We start from the raw sequence: 18928 nt of genomic DNA on the forward strand, positions 1-18928 counted from the left end.
TATTTTTTCAAATTTTATCTTCCAAAACTCTTTAAAAATCAAGATTTCAATGTGGATTTGGGATTTCTTCCCCAAATTGGAAATTGATTTTCTTTGATTTCAAACATGTTTCTTACTCGATTTTAATGGGTTTTTCAATCACAAACATTTTTTTACTTATAGAACATGATTTTCAAAATAAGTTCTAATTTTAACCTTATCGATTTTGGAAAGATTTTTGGATAACTTGAACGCCGATTCCTAACCTTAGTAATATAGGTATCATCGAAACCTTTTTGATGAATACTTTTCATTATTGATAATTGGGGATCGTTTCGAAGTCGGTGTTTGAGAAAGTAGTTTGGATGAAGTTTTCAGCCTTCGAGATAAGTTTGGTTTATCCTTCTTCTGGACTAGGTTTGATAGTTAATCATTTTTATGAATTAGGATATGGGATGGGATCGTACCATGAGATTTAGGCATTGTAAATTGTGAACTATGCTATTTTGCCTGTGTGGGGGCTTGTTTATTGTATTTTGCCTGTGTGGGGACTTATTTGTTGTGATTAGCCCCATGTGGGGCCCATATGTGATATTATTATTCGCTTTGAGAGCATGTGTGAAAGACCTCGAAAATTGAAAAGTAAAAAAAGAAGGAATTTAAAGGAAGTTCCCAAAAAATCTCAGCTTTTTTGTGCACCAGATGACTTTCACTGGCCATGTGCACAGATCGTGTAAGCCACCATAGGCCGTGAAAGGCACCATGGTGGTGCCTTGGAAATTTGAGGAAAAGGGGGCAGGGGTCCATGAATAGGTTCACGGCTCGTGATAGACTCCCCAGACCATAGACCCATCAGTGGACTTGACCTTCCCCACCCTAAGACCCCTTATATGGGAGACGACCACGATAGGCTTCAAAGACTGTGGTGACCTTTGTGGAAGTCAATCCCTCCTAGCCCAGTCTAACCCTCCTAACCACGACCATCACCAAGACCCGTGGTGAGCTTCACGGGCCTTGGTGATCTCTCATCTAGGTGCCTTCGTTCAGTTAAGCTAGGGGTATTTTGGTATTTTTTCTACTGGTTATTATTGTATTTGGACTGTTTTTGAGTACAAATCCTATCCTATTAACTATTCCAAACCCTCCTAACTCTCTCATTCACTCCCTAACATCCAAATCATAGAATCTTCTCTCTAAAAGTTCTCCAAGGTTCATCTTCTTCCTCGAGCAACATTTAAGGGTTTCAAGCTCCAATATCCAATTCAAGTTCAATTTAGGGCTTCTATAGTCTAAGGTATGTGGAAATTCTTCCATGGACCCTTCCATCCATGGAGTCCGAAGGTTTTCTTCAAATCTCTTTTATGAATTCTTTTTTTAACCCCAAGTTTTATGAAATTACATTGAGTCGTGGGCGGGACTTTCTCAATGTTATCACTTCTCTCACTGACGAATCAGTAATTCAATAAATCACTCATCATATAGAAAAACGATCGACAAATCTAGAGTGTGTACCAACGAGAGTCTGCTGGAAAGATTGCTCGAATAATATTTATTTATATCCAATGGCTATCATATAACAATGAGTGGACTGTTATTGATTAATTTGTGCTTAATTCAAGTCACATTGCATGATTTCAAGTTGATTTTCATGGACCCATGCTATATGCTATTTTTAATTATGATTTCAAGGATTTATGATCATGATTTATAAAGAAATTCTATGAATGTTTATCAAGGCTTATGAATGACTCATGAAAGTAATGAATGATGATGAACCATGAACTCAATGATGTTTCAATCAAAGTATTAAAGTTGTGATGGGTTTTTCTTACACACTCATGTTAAAGAGGTGAAAGACTTTTCTTAATGGCTCATGGTTTCTTATGAATCAATCTAGTTAATGAGCTACTCTTATGATTATTTTATGATGAGGATTGATAACTAATATTTTCTTTCCTAATGATGTTAATGACTATGATTTATGACTTTCCGCTGGGATAATGACTAAGCACCGATAGAATTTTAGGATGTGGTTCGATCCGAGAGTTCAAGTAGCGACCCAAGGAAATCATAGTAGCAACCCTTAGTCCCTAACTAAGTTGCCTACATAGGTTTACCTTATGGCCTAACTAGTGGATCCATAAATATCTCAATGTTAAAGAAAGGTTCTCATAGAGTCTACCTTAGCAAAATAGTCTCTCTTTTCTCGATGTGGGAGTTACATCAGATTCCATATTATAGCTCACATGGTCTTATATTTCGGTTAAAATTCCTATACCACACCAAGGTATATGAACTAGTATAAGTTTTCATGATGATGTTTTGATGCATTGACCTCATAACTATGACATTTAAATGTTTTCAAGTTTTACTTATATTTTCACGACATAGGTCATGCATCTCATGCTCATATTGACTATGTCCTATTTTCATTGATCATGCATACTTCTCACATATTTAGTATATTCCATGTACTAATGCATACTTTGCCTACATTGTATCATAATGTAGGAATAGACGATCGTTGCACTCATCCTTCCATTCGTGGCTAGAGCTTATTACTATTCTCATTGTTGGTGAGTCTTCATATTTCGACGACGTGATAATCTATCTCTTCTTTATGTTCTTATGACTTTTCTTGCGTATTTTGGGTGAGTTAGGATCTTTTCTTACGCCGCCACCTAGATTAGTAGAGCCATGTTAGATATTCATGAAGTCTATGTCGTCTTTCCATTTGATACATATTCTCTTTTATTGAGATATTCATGTTATGACTTTACTTCTACTTTCATGGTTTAGTTTTACTGGTTTAATTACCTTATGTATGATCATGTGTGATATGCTAAGAGGCTTGGTTGGGGTATCTCGAGATTCTAATTTCTGTGTCACACCTAGGGCCTAGCTTGGATCGTGACAAACTTGGTATCAGAGCACAAGATTTAAAATATCCTAGAGAGTCTAACATGACTACTCAAGTAGAGTCTTGTTCATCAATGTGAAGCGCGTCACATCTATGAATAGGAGGCTATGAGGTGTTTAGAAAATCTTCATTTCTTTCATCATCTTATCGTGCGATAGAGTTGAACTCTAAGGTTTTCATTCTAACACTTTCTCTTTGCGATTTTAGAACTATGCCTCCACGAAGAATCCCTGTCCGAAGGAATGTAGAGGAGGAGAAACAAGCTCCAAATGATCCCTTGAATGATCAAGTCTCTCATGTGGAGTTTTGAGCTGCATTCCAAGTTTTTGCTCAAGCCGTAGCGGCCCAAGCCAACAGAGAGATAGTTTCTTCCGTGAATCCAAATGTAGGTATGACGGTGACAAGGGTTCATGATTTCAAGAGGATGAGTCCCCCGGAGTTTCATGGGTCAAAGGTGGACGAAGATCCATAAGAATTTCTTGAAAGCATTCATAATATTATGGAGATTATGGGAGTTAGTCCGGTGGAGATGGCGGATTTGGCTGCTTACCAATTGAAAGAGGTTTCTAGAATTTAGTTTGATCAATGGAAGGTTGAGCAGGCTAGAGAAGTGGATCCTATTATTTGGGACGACCTTAAAGAGGTGTTCCTTGACCATTTCTTTCCCCTTGAGCCAAGGGAGGCTAAGATTCAAGAATTTATCAACTTGATACAAGGTAGCATAAGTGTGAGGGAGTATGCCCTTAAATAATTCACGCAATTGTTAAAGTATGCTTTGTTTACAGTATCCGGCCCAAGAGCCTAAATGAATAAGTTTGTGTCGGATGTTTCAAACTTGGTGTCCAAAGAGTGCAAGACCTCCACGCTAATTAGAAAGATAGATATTTCAAGGCTCATGACCTATGCTGAACATATTGAGGATGAAAAGCTTGGGAGAAGGCAATGGAGTCAAAAAGGGCAAGAACTAATAGTGGCGACTTTCGCACTCTAGATCCGATAATTGTGGTCACCATAAATTTTTCCAAAGGTATCCGAGCCAAAATTCTTCAAATGCTCTGGCTCTAAAGTTTGATAAATATAGGGTGCCTAACCTTAAGGTTGAAGAAGGAGCTCCAAGTGGCCAAGTCATTCCTCCATGTAAGAAGCGTGGAAGGAACCATAAGGGAGAATGCTTGGCGAGTTCGAATGCGTGTTATATGTGTGGTAAGCCAAGTCATCAATCAAAGGATTATAGAGGTGGTGGTCGACCCAAGCTCAGACTCAAGCTACAGGCTGTCTGCTTCAGTAGGGTGCTACCACGAGCTCTAGTGACGGTCAACGCCAAAACTAATTCTATGCTCTTTAGACTAGGTAGGATTTATAGGAGTCTCCCGATGTTGTGACAGGTATGTTGAAAGTATTTGATTTTGATGCTTATGCATTGTTATATCCGGGTGCTACTCTATCATTTGTTACTCCTTATCTTGCTATGAAATTCATTATTAGTCCCAAGATCTTGTTAGAACTTTTTTTGGTCTAAATTCTATTGGTGATTCATTTGTGGCTAAAAGAGTATATAGAAATTGTCCAGACTCAATTTTCCATAAAATCACCTAAGTCGATATTGTAGAGCTTGATATGACTAATTTTTATGTTATCCTTGGTATAGATTGGCTCCATGCTTATTATGCTTCTATGTATTATAGAACATGTGTGGTTAATTTTTAGTTTTTGAATGAGCCAATCATAGAATGGAAATATAGTAATTTTGTGTTTGAGGGTCAATTCATCTCATGCCTTAAAGTTTGGAAAATGATTTCCAAATGTTGCGTATATCACCCAGTCTAGATTAGAGATACGAATTCTAAAGCTCTTACTCTTAAATCAGTTTTGGTTGTTAATGAGTTTCCAAAAGTATTTTCCGATGATCTCCCAGGTATATCTTCTGAAAGGGAGATAGACTTATAGGATGGCCTCGACAGAATTGAAAGAGTTAAAAGATAATTTGATGGATTTGTTAGACAAGGGTTTTATTAGATTGAGTATCTCTCCATGGGGTTCTCCGGTTCTCTATGTTAGAAAGAAGGATGGTTCTCTTCGAATATGTATTAACTATCGACAGTTGAACAAGGTCACTATCAAGAATAAGTATCCCATTCCAAGGATTGATGACTTGTTCGATCAACTTCAAGGTGCAAGTTACTTTTCAAAGATTGATCTTTGATCGGGTTATCATCAACTCCGAGTAAGAGAATATGACATTCTGAAGACGGCTTTTAGATCTCGGTATGGTCACTTTGAATTCTTGGTTATGTCTTTTGGACTAACAAATGCTCTTGCAAATTTTATGGATCTGATGAACAGGGTGTTCAAATATTTAGACATGTTTATTATTTTGTTCATTAATGATATTTTGGTCTACTCTCGGAGTGAAGAAGAGCATACTGACCATTTGAGGATACTGTTGCTAGTTCTCAAAGACGATTGACTATTTGCTAAGTTTAGTAAGTGTGACTTTTGATTGAGGTCAGTTGCTTTCCTTAGTCATATTATCTCTGGTGAAGGTATTATGGTAGATACTAAGAAGACCTAAGCGGTTAAGAATTGGCCTAAACCTTTGTCTCCTTCTGATATTTAAAGTTTCTTGTACTAAGCGGTTATTATTGATGGTTTGTGGAAGGATTCTCTTACATTGCATCTTCCTTGACTACTTTGACTTAAAAGAAGATAAAATTCCAATTGTCCGAGGTATGTGAGAATAGCTTCCAAGAGTTGAAAAATAGGCTTACCTCTGCTCTGGTATTGACTGTGCCGGAAGGATCCGATGGGTTTGTTGTTTATTGTAATGCTTCAAGAGTTGGTTGTATTTTGATGCAAAATGTAAAGATGATAGCCTATGCTTCTAGGCAACTCAAGGTGCATGAAAAGAACCCTTATATGAGAGATGACCACGACAATCTTTACGGACCATGGAGCACTTCATGGACTGTGGTGACCTCTGTGGAAGTCAACCCCTCCTAGACTAGTCTATCCCTCCTGACCACAACCATCACCACGACCTGTGATGAGTTTCACGGGCCATGGTGATCTTCACGAGCCGTGGTGTCTTTGTTCATTTAAGTTAGGGATGTTTTGGTCCTTTACCTATTACTTCATTAATATATTTAACTGTTTTTGGGTATAAATCCTATCGTATTAAGTATCTCAAACCCTCCTAACTCTCTCATTCACTACCTAGCACCCAAACCACAAAATCTCCTCTCTAAAAGTTTTCCCAAGGTTCATCTTCTTCCTCAAGAAAAATTCAAGGGTTTCAAGCTCAAGTCTCCAATTCAAGTGCAATTTAGGGCTTTTATAGTCTAAGGTATGCGGAAATTAATCCATGGAATCCCAAGGTTTTATTCAAATCTCTTTTATGAATTCTTCTTCTAAGCGCTAATTTTTATGAAATTACATTGGGTCATCTCAATTATAATTTATCTTATTATTATTGATTAATTTATGCATAATTCTAGTCACATTCCATGATTGCAAGTTGTTTTTCATGGATTCCTGCTATATGCTATTTTCAAGTATGATTTCAAAGATTTATGATCATGATTTATAAAGAATTTCTATGAATGATCTTTGCATTTTCATCAAGGCTTATGAATGACTAATAAAAGTAATAAATGATGATGAACTATGAACTCAATGATGTTTCTGTAACATCCCCTAAAAACATTGTATACGATGTTTCAATTCTCGCCTAAAAATAATATAGCCTCTATATTTTGGGCATAACTTTTTATAGGATTGTCAAAATTGGGTGATTCAAATTTCTAGGTAACCACAAGATCATTACCTACAACATTTGTGAAGACCATAATTTAAGTTTCGAAGGTTAAGTAGGTCAAAGAAATTAATTATTGTAAGACAGTGTGCTGTGATGAAATAGAGTATTTGTAGAGGAAAATTCATATCTCAATGTAGGATTCTCCAAATTGGTTGATTATTGAACGACATGAAACTAGACTTCTATATATACAATTCTTATGAAGACACCAAATCCTAATAAAGAATTTATCTTATTCAAAAGTATCTCCGAAAAGGAGTATTCTGTCAAAGATAACTCATTTCACCTACCATGGAAAGATCTAGATACATTTGACATCACTCATGACATAATTGTCCTCCAATTAACATCATCCATGACATCATAATTTTCCATTAAATTTTCACATTTTTTTTATAATTATTTTATTTATTGTTAGGTCCCTCTTTTCCACCTATAAATACCCACCTTATTTTCTCATTTTATTCATCAAGCTTTCTCAAGCAAGTCTTCTCTCTATACACTTCTTTACACATTCTCAAATATAGTTTTAGTTCTTAGTAGTAAAGAAATACTATTCCGGTGATTCATATATTCCAGGTAATACACAAAACATTCTGGCAAGGAGAAAAGCTAAGACTCAAGAGTGTTCATTAAGTCTTTCGGTTCTGACTAAAACTTCGGATTCCAGGTATGTAAGGCTTCAATGAGAGTATTCCTTCCACTCTCATGCCTAAAGTATTTTAATTATATGATAAACTATGTTTATTTTGTTTAAGCTATACTCTAAGTTATGTGGGCATTTATCCATGGGTTCTTCCACCCATGTAGTCCAAAAACTCTTTCAATTAAGTCTCTTGATTTCAAGTAATATTTTCTTATGGTAATTCTTATTTTTACTTAATAGTATGAATTATGGTTAAACTAATGATTATTGGTCTATTTAGATGCAACATAATTTTATATGTATGAATTGATGGTTTGTAAGTAATTCCTCTATTTATCTATTTAAAGGTTCTTGAAATTCATGGTGGGTTGTTTAAAGCATGATTTTTAATTAATGGATTTTAAAGTATTTATGTATATTTATTTACATACATGTTTGCAAGTTGAAGTGATTTGAACCCACCTAGTTTTACTATGTTTTTAATAAAGTTTGACTTGAAAGCTTTGACTCCAAATGAATATTTATGAAAGCAATATCTATGATTAAAAGGGAGTCTTATGAAATAAAAGAATGATGAAATGATATGAATGATGGATTCTTTATGCAATAAGGACAATTCTTACATATTTTAATTATCAAATGTTTTAATGAGCTATTCTACCGAATATGATATTTGAATTCTCAAGTTATATGCTATAAATATTTTAAAGTATTAAACTATTCCATGGGATTGACTTAGCACCGAATGGGGCATTGAGGTGGGATTCGGTAAGGGAATCCTAGTAGCAACCCCTTGTCTCATTAACTATGTGCCAACATAGGAGCCCTTGTAGGCTTAGGCTAATGGATCCATAAATAGCCCTTAAAGTTAATTTTAAAGAAATGAATAAAGTTGACGGAGTTCTACCTGGCAAGTAGTCTCCCCGACCAATGTAGGAGGTTATGTTGGATTCCATGTAATAGCTCGTATGGTCTTAAATGTCGGTTATGGTTATTTTCCCACAAAATGAATGTTTTAAAGGATATCTATATGATTTATTATGCATGCATTACATTATGTTCCATATTACATAAATGTTATAATGTTTCCTCAATGTTCATGCATCCTTACATACTTAGTACATTCAAAGTACTAACATATATTCTTTTGCCTACATGATATCATCATGTAGGGATTATTGCTCCTCCTCGTTCTCCTCCACATGGCTAGTTGAGATTTTATTGAAGACTAATTTTGGTGAGTTCCCATATTCTGGGAACAATACTTCTTTATCTTTCTAGCTTATGATATGTTAAGATATTTTACTATGACATTTCTTCTATTATGATTGAAGATGAACTAGAGACTTGTCTTAGCCCCATTAAATCTAATAGTTAGAGGTATTGTTGGACATATGTAAATTGAAGATTTACTATTATGATTTTCGCTTGTTTATTTGTCATCATTACCTATGAAAGGCTAAAAGAATGCTAAGAAGCTTGTTTGAGGTACTTTCGGGTTCCTCATTCGCCATGTCACGTCTAGGACCTAGGCTTGAGTCGTGATAGTTTCAAGCAAAGTTTTAAAGTTGTGATGGGTTTTCCTCACACACTCATTTTAAAGAGATGAAAGGCTTTTCTCACCGACTCATGGATTCTTATGAATCAATCATGTTAATGAACTACTCTTATGATTATCTTATGATGATGATTGATATCTATTATTATATTTTCTAATAATGTTAACGGCTATGATTTATGTCTTTCTGTTGGGATAATGACTAAGCACCGAGATAACTTTAAGATGGGGTTCGGTCCGATAGTTCAAGCAGCTACCCAAAGAAATCCTAGTAGTAACCTTTAGTGCCTAACTACGCTGCCTGCGTAGGTTTGCCTTATGGCCTAACTAGTGGATCCATAAATATCTCAATGTTAAAGAAAGGTTCTCACAGAGTCTACCTTGGCAAAGTAGCCTCTCTCTTCTCAATGTGGGAGTTACATCGGATTCCATATTATAGCTCACATGGTCTTATATGTCGGTTAAAAATTCCTATACCAATAAAAGTCGATAAAAGATTGGTGCCAATATTCCATTATGTCACGACTCGATTTCTCGAGTCATGATGGCACCTACTATAACCCACCAGTAAGTAAGCCAACCCATAACTCAAAATGACAAGTATGGGTTTGAGGGAAGAAACTAAACAAGAATAGGCAATTCTAAGATAAAAAAGATAGATAAGTGAAAACAACCCAAAGCACACATATATATATATATATATATACAAAAAAGGATCCCTCCCAGAACCTAGAAGTCACAAGTACAGAGCCACTAACAAAATGAGTACAAGTCTCAAAATTGGACCACAAAAATTGGACTGTCTCAAAATGCAAAAGCCTAGTCAATATATACAGATAGAGACTAAAATAGTACAAAATTCCATGTGCTCACCCAATCTCCGGACCAGACTGTTGCAGGCTTGATATCAATGTTGTCCACTGGTGCTCGGACCTGCATCACAAAAAAGATGCAGAGTTTAGTTTGAGTACCAAAATAACAGGTACCCAGTAGGCATCATAGGCTGACTGAGCTTGAAAAGTAAAGGTAAAATGAAAGGAAGTAATAGAGTAGAACAGAGGTTAAGAGCAGAAAGCTATACTGTAATAATAAGATATGCACGAGTGTATAAAGGACTAACTGAAGGTATATACAAACTAAACTATACCTAACTATACCCCCATAAGCCCCAAAGGTACACTCGTGTGCAAGTTTAGATAAAATCTCGAACAGACCCCCATAAGCCCGACGAGTACACAAAATAGCTATGACTAGAGAACTGAGTCTGAGGACTCAAAACCAGAGTGTACCAAACCAGAACCTCAACCAAAACTAATAGAATCTGATTGAGTGGAGGCCAGACCTCACATCGGATGCTTCCTAAAAGTAACCAAGTAACCAACTAAAAGTACCAAGTAACTGAGGCCGATCCTCCAACTGGATGCTTTATATGATTATCTTAGTGATCGAGGCCGAAGCTTGAATCCGGATGCTCTTTCAAATATCAATAAGGTCAGGGCTAAAGCATGAATCCAGATGGCCGGCAAAAGTGCCAATGTACCAGCTGAAGGAGTACCAATTGATCAATAATCATAACGTCTGGGGAATACTGTCCACCCTTAGCTAATCAATGTAATTCTTGAGGCTGAATCCATAACTAACTTCCAATTGCAAAATAAAACTAGTGTTACCGACGTAACTCAGGAAACCATAGAATTAAAGAAATAAGGTCAAACAATCGTCGAAGAAAGCGCATCGCCTAGCTAATGCTCAAACTATCAGATTCAAGTCTGCTATACCAGTCTATAGGGATCTAAGCTAGAAAAAATGATATCGAGGTAAAGCTAAGACCTATCGGGTCTGAATCATGCAGTACTAAGGCAAGCACTAGTCAAACCTATGCTAAGGCCCAAAATACTTCCAAAAAATAGTTCCACGACCTGATTCCTCAGGTCATGATGACACCTACTATAACCCATTAGTAGGTAAGCCAATCCGTCAACTTGGAACTTCAATTAATGGGTTTGAGGGCACAAACTAAATAAGAGTGGTGAATTATAAAGATAAGCAAAAAGAATAAGCGTAAGTAAACCAAAATATGATGTCGAGAACTAAAGATCCCTCCTAGAACCTGGAAGTCATAAGTACAGAGCTGCTATAAAATAAAAAATAAGTACAAGTCCCAAAAGTAGATCAGAAATATATATACAACTACTGGCTAGTCTCAAAAGGCAAAAGATGGGCCATCCATACTGAAGGAGAAAGAAATAATCCAAAAATGCCAAGTGCTCACCCTAGTCTCCGAAGTTGACTGCAATAGGCTTAATCTATCCACGACAGTAGCTGGTGCTCGATCCCGCATCATGAAAGTAGATGCAGAGTGCAGTATGAGTACTAAGACAACAGGTACCCAGTAGGCATCATAGGCCGATTGAGTAGAAAAAGTGAAAACAATATGAAAAAGAGGAATAAGACTAAATAGAAATCAACATAAGCATCTAAAGTGAAAAGAGTATTATCTACGAGAACTACATCTAACTATACCCAACTAGGACCCCATAAACCCAGCAGGGACACTCGTGCGCAAGTAATATAAAAACCCGAATGAACCAGCATAAGTCCGCCGAGTACACAAAATAGCTACAACTACCAAGGGTGGGAATCAAGACTCTGCGACGTCAGGAATCGAAGAACTACATCATTTCAAAATCCAAAATCTCCAAAAGTCAACGAACAAGGGGGTGCCTTAGGGGTCGAGGCCAGGGCTGGGACCTAGATGCTCGCCCAAATGCCCAACATAGCTAAGGCCGGGATTGAGTACTCGGATGGTTGCCATAATACATTGATGTGGTCGAGGCCGGGACTAGGTACCCAGATTCTCACCATAACACATCGATATAATCGTGGCCGGGACTGGGTACCCGGATGCTCTTCATACTAGCAAGCCAGTAGAGGTCGGGGATGGGTATCCGGATGCTCCCCGATAATTCAAAATAGAGGCCGGGACTATATACCCGAATGCTCGCAGATAATTTAGAACGGAGGCCGGGATTAGATACCTGAATGCTCGAAGATAATTTATCTCATGCTGTCGAATATTCTCCTTTCCAACTAGACAACAACAGTACCGAGAATCTCTTCCCCAATGTGTCAACTGATATGCCACCAGAACTTGAACTGGAGTCGAAGTCAAATGATCACAAAGTCCAGTATTGTTGATGAATCTTGGAGTTATGATTATACCGAGTTATGGATGAGGGTATTATTAAAGGCAAGGGTATCGCCTAGCTAAGGCCAACTATCAGGCACTAGCCTGCTACTCCCTTCTACAAGGATCTAAGTCTGCCGGAGAGATTCCAGGGCAACTAAAGAAGGTTTACAACCTATACTAAGTCCAACATACTCCAAAATATAAGCAACATTCTCATTCAACTCTTTTTATAATACTAACAAATAATGGTAAGACACACATGCTTCCAAATACCCGAAAAACCTGATAACATGTCTAAAACATAATTTCTAACACCTAACATATACCATTAAGCTACCCAACCCAAATTTCAATATTTTCAACATGTTTTCACACATTCTAGCTCAATCTAAAGAAAAAAACCGTAGCCTACCTGTAGGCTGAACACTTGAGCTCCAAATTACAGTATCAGAGCCTTTTCCTTCTGAGCGGTCTCAAAATGATGCGACGCTTTCAAAAATAGAAGCACAATATTGATACGGCTGTTTAGACACTAATTTCATAATTTTTGGAGACGGACAAATATCAGAGTCTAAAACAGGAAATATGGGACCCTCATCCATAATTCCAAATTTGAGCGAAAAAATAGATTCTAAATGTCACCCAAGCTCACAAATCAACACTATAACACAATTCTGGGTGGGAAGCTACGCGGAACAAATATGCAACCAAAATTCACAAAATTCGAATTAAAAAATGAAAATAGCAGCTTCTTGACCAAGAATTCTGAAAAAACTAGACCCTCCCAATCCAAATAAATTATACCATGACGTTCCTTACGAAACCCCCCACAATATAGCCTCAAAATCACTAAAACTAGAGTTCAAATGATCAAGATACAATCTTCTAAAATTTTACACAATTTCAATCCGAAAATGGCCAAAAATTCTCTTGGCAGGGTCTGTTTGAACATGGATAGAGCCGCGTGAGATACATTCTTCAATCGCGAGCCAAGGGTTTACTTAGAGTAGTTAGATTCATAAATTTATCTCACACGAAGCATACCCACAAGATTATGAGTTTACCAGCGGATTTCCCACGAAATTCTCTTGAACTTAAACCCTTAAATCATCAAAATCAGATTTATATAGACCAAAAAATAAATTCTCAAAATTCTTCAAAAATTAATTCCGAAAATGGACATTGCAGCAACTAGAATCAAGATTTTTACCTCAATCGAAACCCTCCCCTCAAGATTATGAGCTGACCAACAGATTTCTCATGAAAATCTCTTGAATTACTAGATTTGGACTTAAAAAGTTTAAGAAATGAGAGTTCAAAGTTGAGAGAAAAATCTGGAAAAAAAATCTGTACTTTGCACTAGATTTTTCTGATTTTTGCATTATTTAACATCTCCGAACGGACTTTCAAAATTCATTTAGAATCTGATAAAAATAAACCAGATAAGCTACCCCACTAAATTCAACATTCTGCACTCAATGTCGCATTCGAAATTATCATATGAGATTATTTTAATAAAAAATAAATCCCATATTCAAGTGTCATTTTAAGCCAAATTCTACAAGGGCCTCGAGATTAGACTGAAAACTTTGGGAAGTAAATGAAGGATCCTTCTGGACCAAAATCGAAATTTTGAAACTTACAGCGCTATCAAAATTTTCATCCAAGCGCATTTTCCAAGAATATTGACTAAAGTCAACCATAGGCTAACTTTCAAAGTCAAAAGCGCTAAATGACTCCAAACTCATATCGATTGCCTCGATAGTCATGCAAACAAAGCTTTATTTCTTTTCTATTGCAATTTCTGGATTATTATATGATGATTTTTGAACTTAGCCTAATTTGTCCATTCTAGAGAGTATGGAGCAATCAGAATTTGAATTCGAGGTTTCCTTGACCTGGAACTCAAAAAGTTACAACTAAACCAACTTAGACCTTCAAAATACCAAAATGGGCTCGGAACCTCTAAAAATTCCACCAACACTTCTTCTAGACCAAAAACCATCCCCCGAATCTAAGGAGGCATCAAAATTCCATTTCGAGTATTGAAACTCCAAAAGTTGACCAAAGTCAAACCTTGGCCTAAAATTCTTCAAATTTTTAACTCAAGACCTCAAATCTTGGTTACAACTCCAAAACTGATTCCATAGACTCCCCTAGGCCAATTTGGACATTCTAGAGCTACTGAAATCAATGAAATTCTGTTCTGAGACCCGTAGCTCTGGTTGGCCCCAAATACCATTTTTGAACACTTAAAACTTATGAAAACTCAAAATTTCCAAAGACTTAACTTTTCATAAAATTCTAAAACTGACCTTCAGGGTCATTACAACATCTACTACTAAATAAACTTTCATCCGCAAAAGTAAAGACAAGAGTATACTTGGAGGGCCAAATAACTGGGGAACTACTCCCACATCTCCTCCTCGGTCTCCCAGGTAGCCTCCTCGATCGAACGATGACACCACTAGACCTTAACCACAGGGATGGACTTAGAACGAAGCTGGGGAATATCTCTGGCTAGAATAGCAACCGGCTCCTCAACAAAAGTCAAGCGATCATCCAATTCAACAAAATTATACTAAAGCACATGAGACTCATCTAGAATGTACAAGCGCAACATAGAAACATGAAAATAGGGTGTATAGCTGAAAATGCTGGTGGCAAAGCCAACTCATAAGCAACCTCTCCAACTCTCCTCAGAATCTCAAAGGGCCTGATATATTTGGGGCTAAGATTACCCCGCCTGCTGAATCTTATCCGCCCTTCAAGGGCGACACCTGCAGGAACTCCCGATCTCCAACCTCGAAGCATAAGGGCCGACGCTTGCGATCAGCATAACTCTGGTGCTTACTCTGAGCTGTCCTTAGCCTATCCTGAATAACCCTGACTCTAGCTATGGCATCCCAAAGTAAATCGGTACTGTGTGACCAAGGCTCTGAAGACTCAAACTAACCAACCGGAGTGCGATAATGTCTACCATATTAGGCCTCAAACAGGGCCATCTGAATACTAGTCTGGTAGCTGTTGTTGTACGCAAACTCCACCAAAGGAAAGTACTGCTCCCAATGTCCCTCAAACTCTAATACACAAGCTCGCAGCATATCCTCTAGAACCTAAATAGTACACTAACTGTTGGTCTATAGATGAAATGTCGTGCTAATATCAACCCAGGTGCCCAACTCTCTCTAAAAGTCCCTCCAGAAACTGGAAGTAAACTAGGATCCCCTATCTGATATAATGGACACCGGTACTCTGTGCAGATGGACTACCTCCTGAATATAGATCCGAGCTAGATGATCTACCATAAAAGTGGACCGTACTGGCAAGAAATGTGCTGACTTTGTTAATCGATCAATGATGACCCAAATACCATCATTACCTCTAGGTGTCTGAGGCAATCCCATCACGAAGTTTATGGTAATTTGTTCCCATTTCCACTTGGGAATAGGGAATCTCTGAAAGACTCCCCCAGGCCACTGATGCTCGGCCTTAACGTGTTGGCAACTCAAACAATGGGATACATACTCTGCTATATCTCTCCTAATGCCACACCACCAGTAATGTTGTCTCCAATCCTGATACATCTTCACAGTGCCCAGATGAATAGAGTATTAGAATTATGGGCCTCGCGAAGGATCAATTGAATGAAGTCTCCAACTCTGGGGATACAAAGACGGCTATCAAACCAAAGTATCCCATCCAAATCTATAAAAGCCTTGCCACCCTCGCCTCACAATACTAACTCTCGAAGCTCCCCCATCCTCGAATTGCTGGCCATGAATCTGATCCAACAGAGATGACCGAACTCCCATAAAATCCAAAATTGATCTAGAATCTGTGATGTCCAACCCGACCATCCTATTAGAGAAAGACTGTATGTCCAAGGCTAGTGGTCGCTCCGAAGCAAACAAGTAGGCTAAACTACCCATAATCTCCGTCTTCCAGCTTAAGGCATCTGCTACTACATTTGCCTTGCCCGGGTGGTAGAGGATAGAGATGTCATAATTGGCCAATAGCTTAATCCTGCGCTGCTGTCTAGAATTAAGATCCTTCTGACTCATAATGTACTTTAAGCTACGGTGATCTATATATATCTTGCAATGGACTACGTATAAGTAGTGCCTCTACATCTTGAATGTGAAAACTACCACCGCCAACTCTAGGTCATGAGTGGGGTAGTTGCGCTCATTTACTCTCAATTGTCTGGAAGCATATGCAATAACTCGGCCCTATTTCATAAGTACATACCCAAGACCCATACTAAAAGCATCACAATATACAGAAAAGATCTCTTCCTCAACTGGAAGAGTCAGAATAGGAGCGGTGGTGAGAAACTCCTTAAGCTTCCACAAGCTTGACTCACACTCCTTGGACCACACAAAGGGAATATCTTGGCAAGTGAAATGGGTCAATGGGGATGCAATGGTGGAGAAACCCTCGATGAAGCGCCTATAATACCCAGCCAATGCAATGAAGCTCCGAGTTTCCATTATAGATGTGGGCTTATCCCAACCACGAATAGCCTCAATCTTCATTGGATCCACCCTGATACCCTCTCTGGACACCACATGTCCTAGAAATGCCATAAACTCCAACCAAAACTCACATTTTGAGAATTTAGCATAAAACTGCCGATCTCTCAAAGTATAGAGCACAACCCTCAAGTACTGCGTGTGATCCTCCCTACTCCTCGATATACCAGTATATCATCCATGAATATGATCATGAAAGAGTCAAGATAAGGCCTGAATACTCAAGTCATAAGGTCCATAAAAGCTGTGGGGGCATTGGTAAGCCCAAAAGACATCATAAGGAACTCATAATGGCCATAGTGAGTCCGAAAAGCAGTCTTAGGAATGTCGGCTGCTTTAATCCGCAACTAGTGGTAGATGAGCCTTAAGTCAATCTTAGAAAACATGGACGCACCCTGAAGCTGGTTGAATAGATAATTGATATGAGGCATGGGGTAACAATTTTTCACCATCACCTAGTTCAGCTGCCTGTAGTCAACACACAAATGCATAGTCCCATCTTTTTTCTTAACAAACAAGATGGGAGCACCCCACGACAACATACTTGGGCAAATAAAGCCCTTACCTAGAAGATCATCAAGCCGCATACTGAGATCCTTGAGCTCTGCAGTGGCCATACGATAAGGTGGTATAGAAATAGGCTTAGTTCCCAGCTCCAAATCTATGGCATAGTCAATATCTCTCTCTGGGTAGGCAAGTAGGTCAGTGGGGAAGACATTAGTAAATTTCCTAACCATAGCGACTGAATCAATAGTAGGGGCCTCACTGGACATATCACAGACATATGATAAGTACGCCAAGCACTCGGATGCAACTAGCCACAGAGTCCACATAAAAGATAAAATCCCAATCGGTGAGCGACTATAAGCGCCCTGCCACAAGACCGGGGGAATGCCAGGCATGGCTAATGTAACGGTCTTGGCATAACAGTCCAAAATTGTATGATGAGGGGATAGCCAATCCATGCCCAGAATAACATCGAAGTCCAGCATATCAAGTAAAATAAGATCTGCTCGAGTCTTATGCCCCTAAATAGTCACCGCACAAGATCTACAAACCTGATTTACTACTAAAGAATCCCCTACCAGGGTGGAAACATTCAACAACACCTCAAGTTACTCATAAGTAACACCTAAATATAGAGTAAAATATATAAACACATATGAGTATGTTTAACCTGGATCAAATAAAGTTGATGCAGTCTGCTGAAAAATAAGGATAATACCTATGATAACATAATTTGATACCTCTGTATCTGCCCTCATCATAGCAGCATAGAAATGGCCCTTTTAGCCTCCCATACGACCATCCACCCTGCCATCTGACATTTCTCCTCAGGGACCTCTCCGATCACCCTGTTGACCATCGCCGCGGCCCTGACCCCAATCTACACCTCCTGGTGGAGGTGGCACTACTGCTAACAGTCTAGTCCGGCTGGCATACTCTCTAGCCTAGTGCTCTAAGGAGCCACAATCAAAGCATCCTGAAGTTGAGAGGCTCGTGATAACTCATTTATGGTAGGAAGGAAGTAGACTCGATCCCCTCGAGCTCTGCCCTATGGTGGAAACCCCCGAATGGGGCTAGCTATCTTCAATTGCTGGTAGGGCAGCATGAACTGACCGACTAGACTAACCCTACTGGTACCTATCCTGCTGGAACCACTAGAGGGGCCTATCATAACTGTCATGGCCTTAGAATAGGACCCACTATAGCTGCCTTGATGTCTGGGCCTTTTATTGCAGCCCCTTTAGGCCTGGCGATGAATAATCTCGATCGTGCGGGCATGATCCACCACATCCTGAAAAGAGTGGCCTTCAGAAACTAAGTGCTCAGTCCCCAACCTCAAGTAAGGTCTCAATTTGCATACAAAAAATTGTACCCACTCCTCCTTAGTGGGTAGAATCATAGTGGCATATTGGGATAACTGATGAAATCTAGCCTCGTACTCGGCAATCGTAATGTGGCCCTGCTCCAATAAAGTAAACTTATCTTGGAGTCAGTCCCTAACACTCTTAGGGATGTATTGAGCCAGGAAAGCCTTTGATAACTAGGGGCCAATATCAATGGTGGTAACCCAGCTGGATTGGACTACAAATAAGAGCGCCACCACTGTCTAGTTGTTCCTCTGAACTGGTGAATAGTGAATTCGGTGCCTCTAGACTTTACAAGACCCAAGAAATGGAGCTTCTCGTGACAGGTAGTCAAGAACTCCATGAAATTCTCACCAATGGCTCTAGAAAATATCGGGGGTGACAGCCTCTAATATACTTCTAACATCTTCTGCTC

General features: G+C 38.6%; 1 protein-coding gene across 1 annotated transcript; it reads right to left on the minus strand.

Moving 5' to 3' along the window:
* Positions 1–9786: 9786 nt before the first annotated feature.
* On the minus strand, positions 9787–17259 carry LOC129884199 (uncharacterized mitochondrial protein AtMg00860-like). Its single transcript, XM_055958539.1, has 3 exons — positions 17208–17259; positions 16359–16683; positions 9787–9850 (listed from the first exon to the last, which is right to left on the minus strand). Exons 1-3 carry the CDS (start codon positions 17257–17259, stop codon positions 9787–9789), a joined length of 441 nt encoding a protein of 146 aa, XP_055814514.1.
* Positions 17260–18928: the final 1669 nt, after the last annotated feature.

Source organism: Solanum dulcamara, chromosome 4 (genome assembly GCF_947179165.1).
Source record: "Solanum dulcamara chromosome 4, daSolDulc1.2, whole genome shotgun sequence".
NCBI classification, from domain to species: domain Eukaryota; kingdom Viridiplantae; phylum Streptophyta; class Magnoliopsida; order Solanales; family Solanaceae; genus Solanum; species Solanum dulcamara.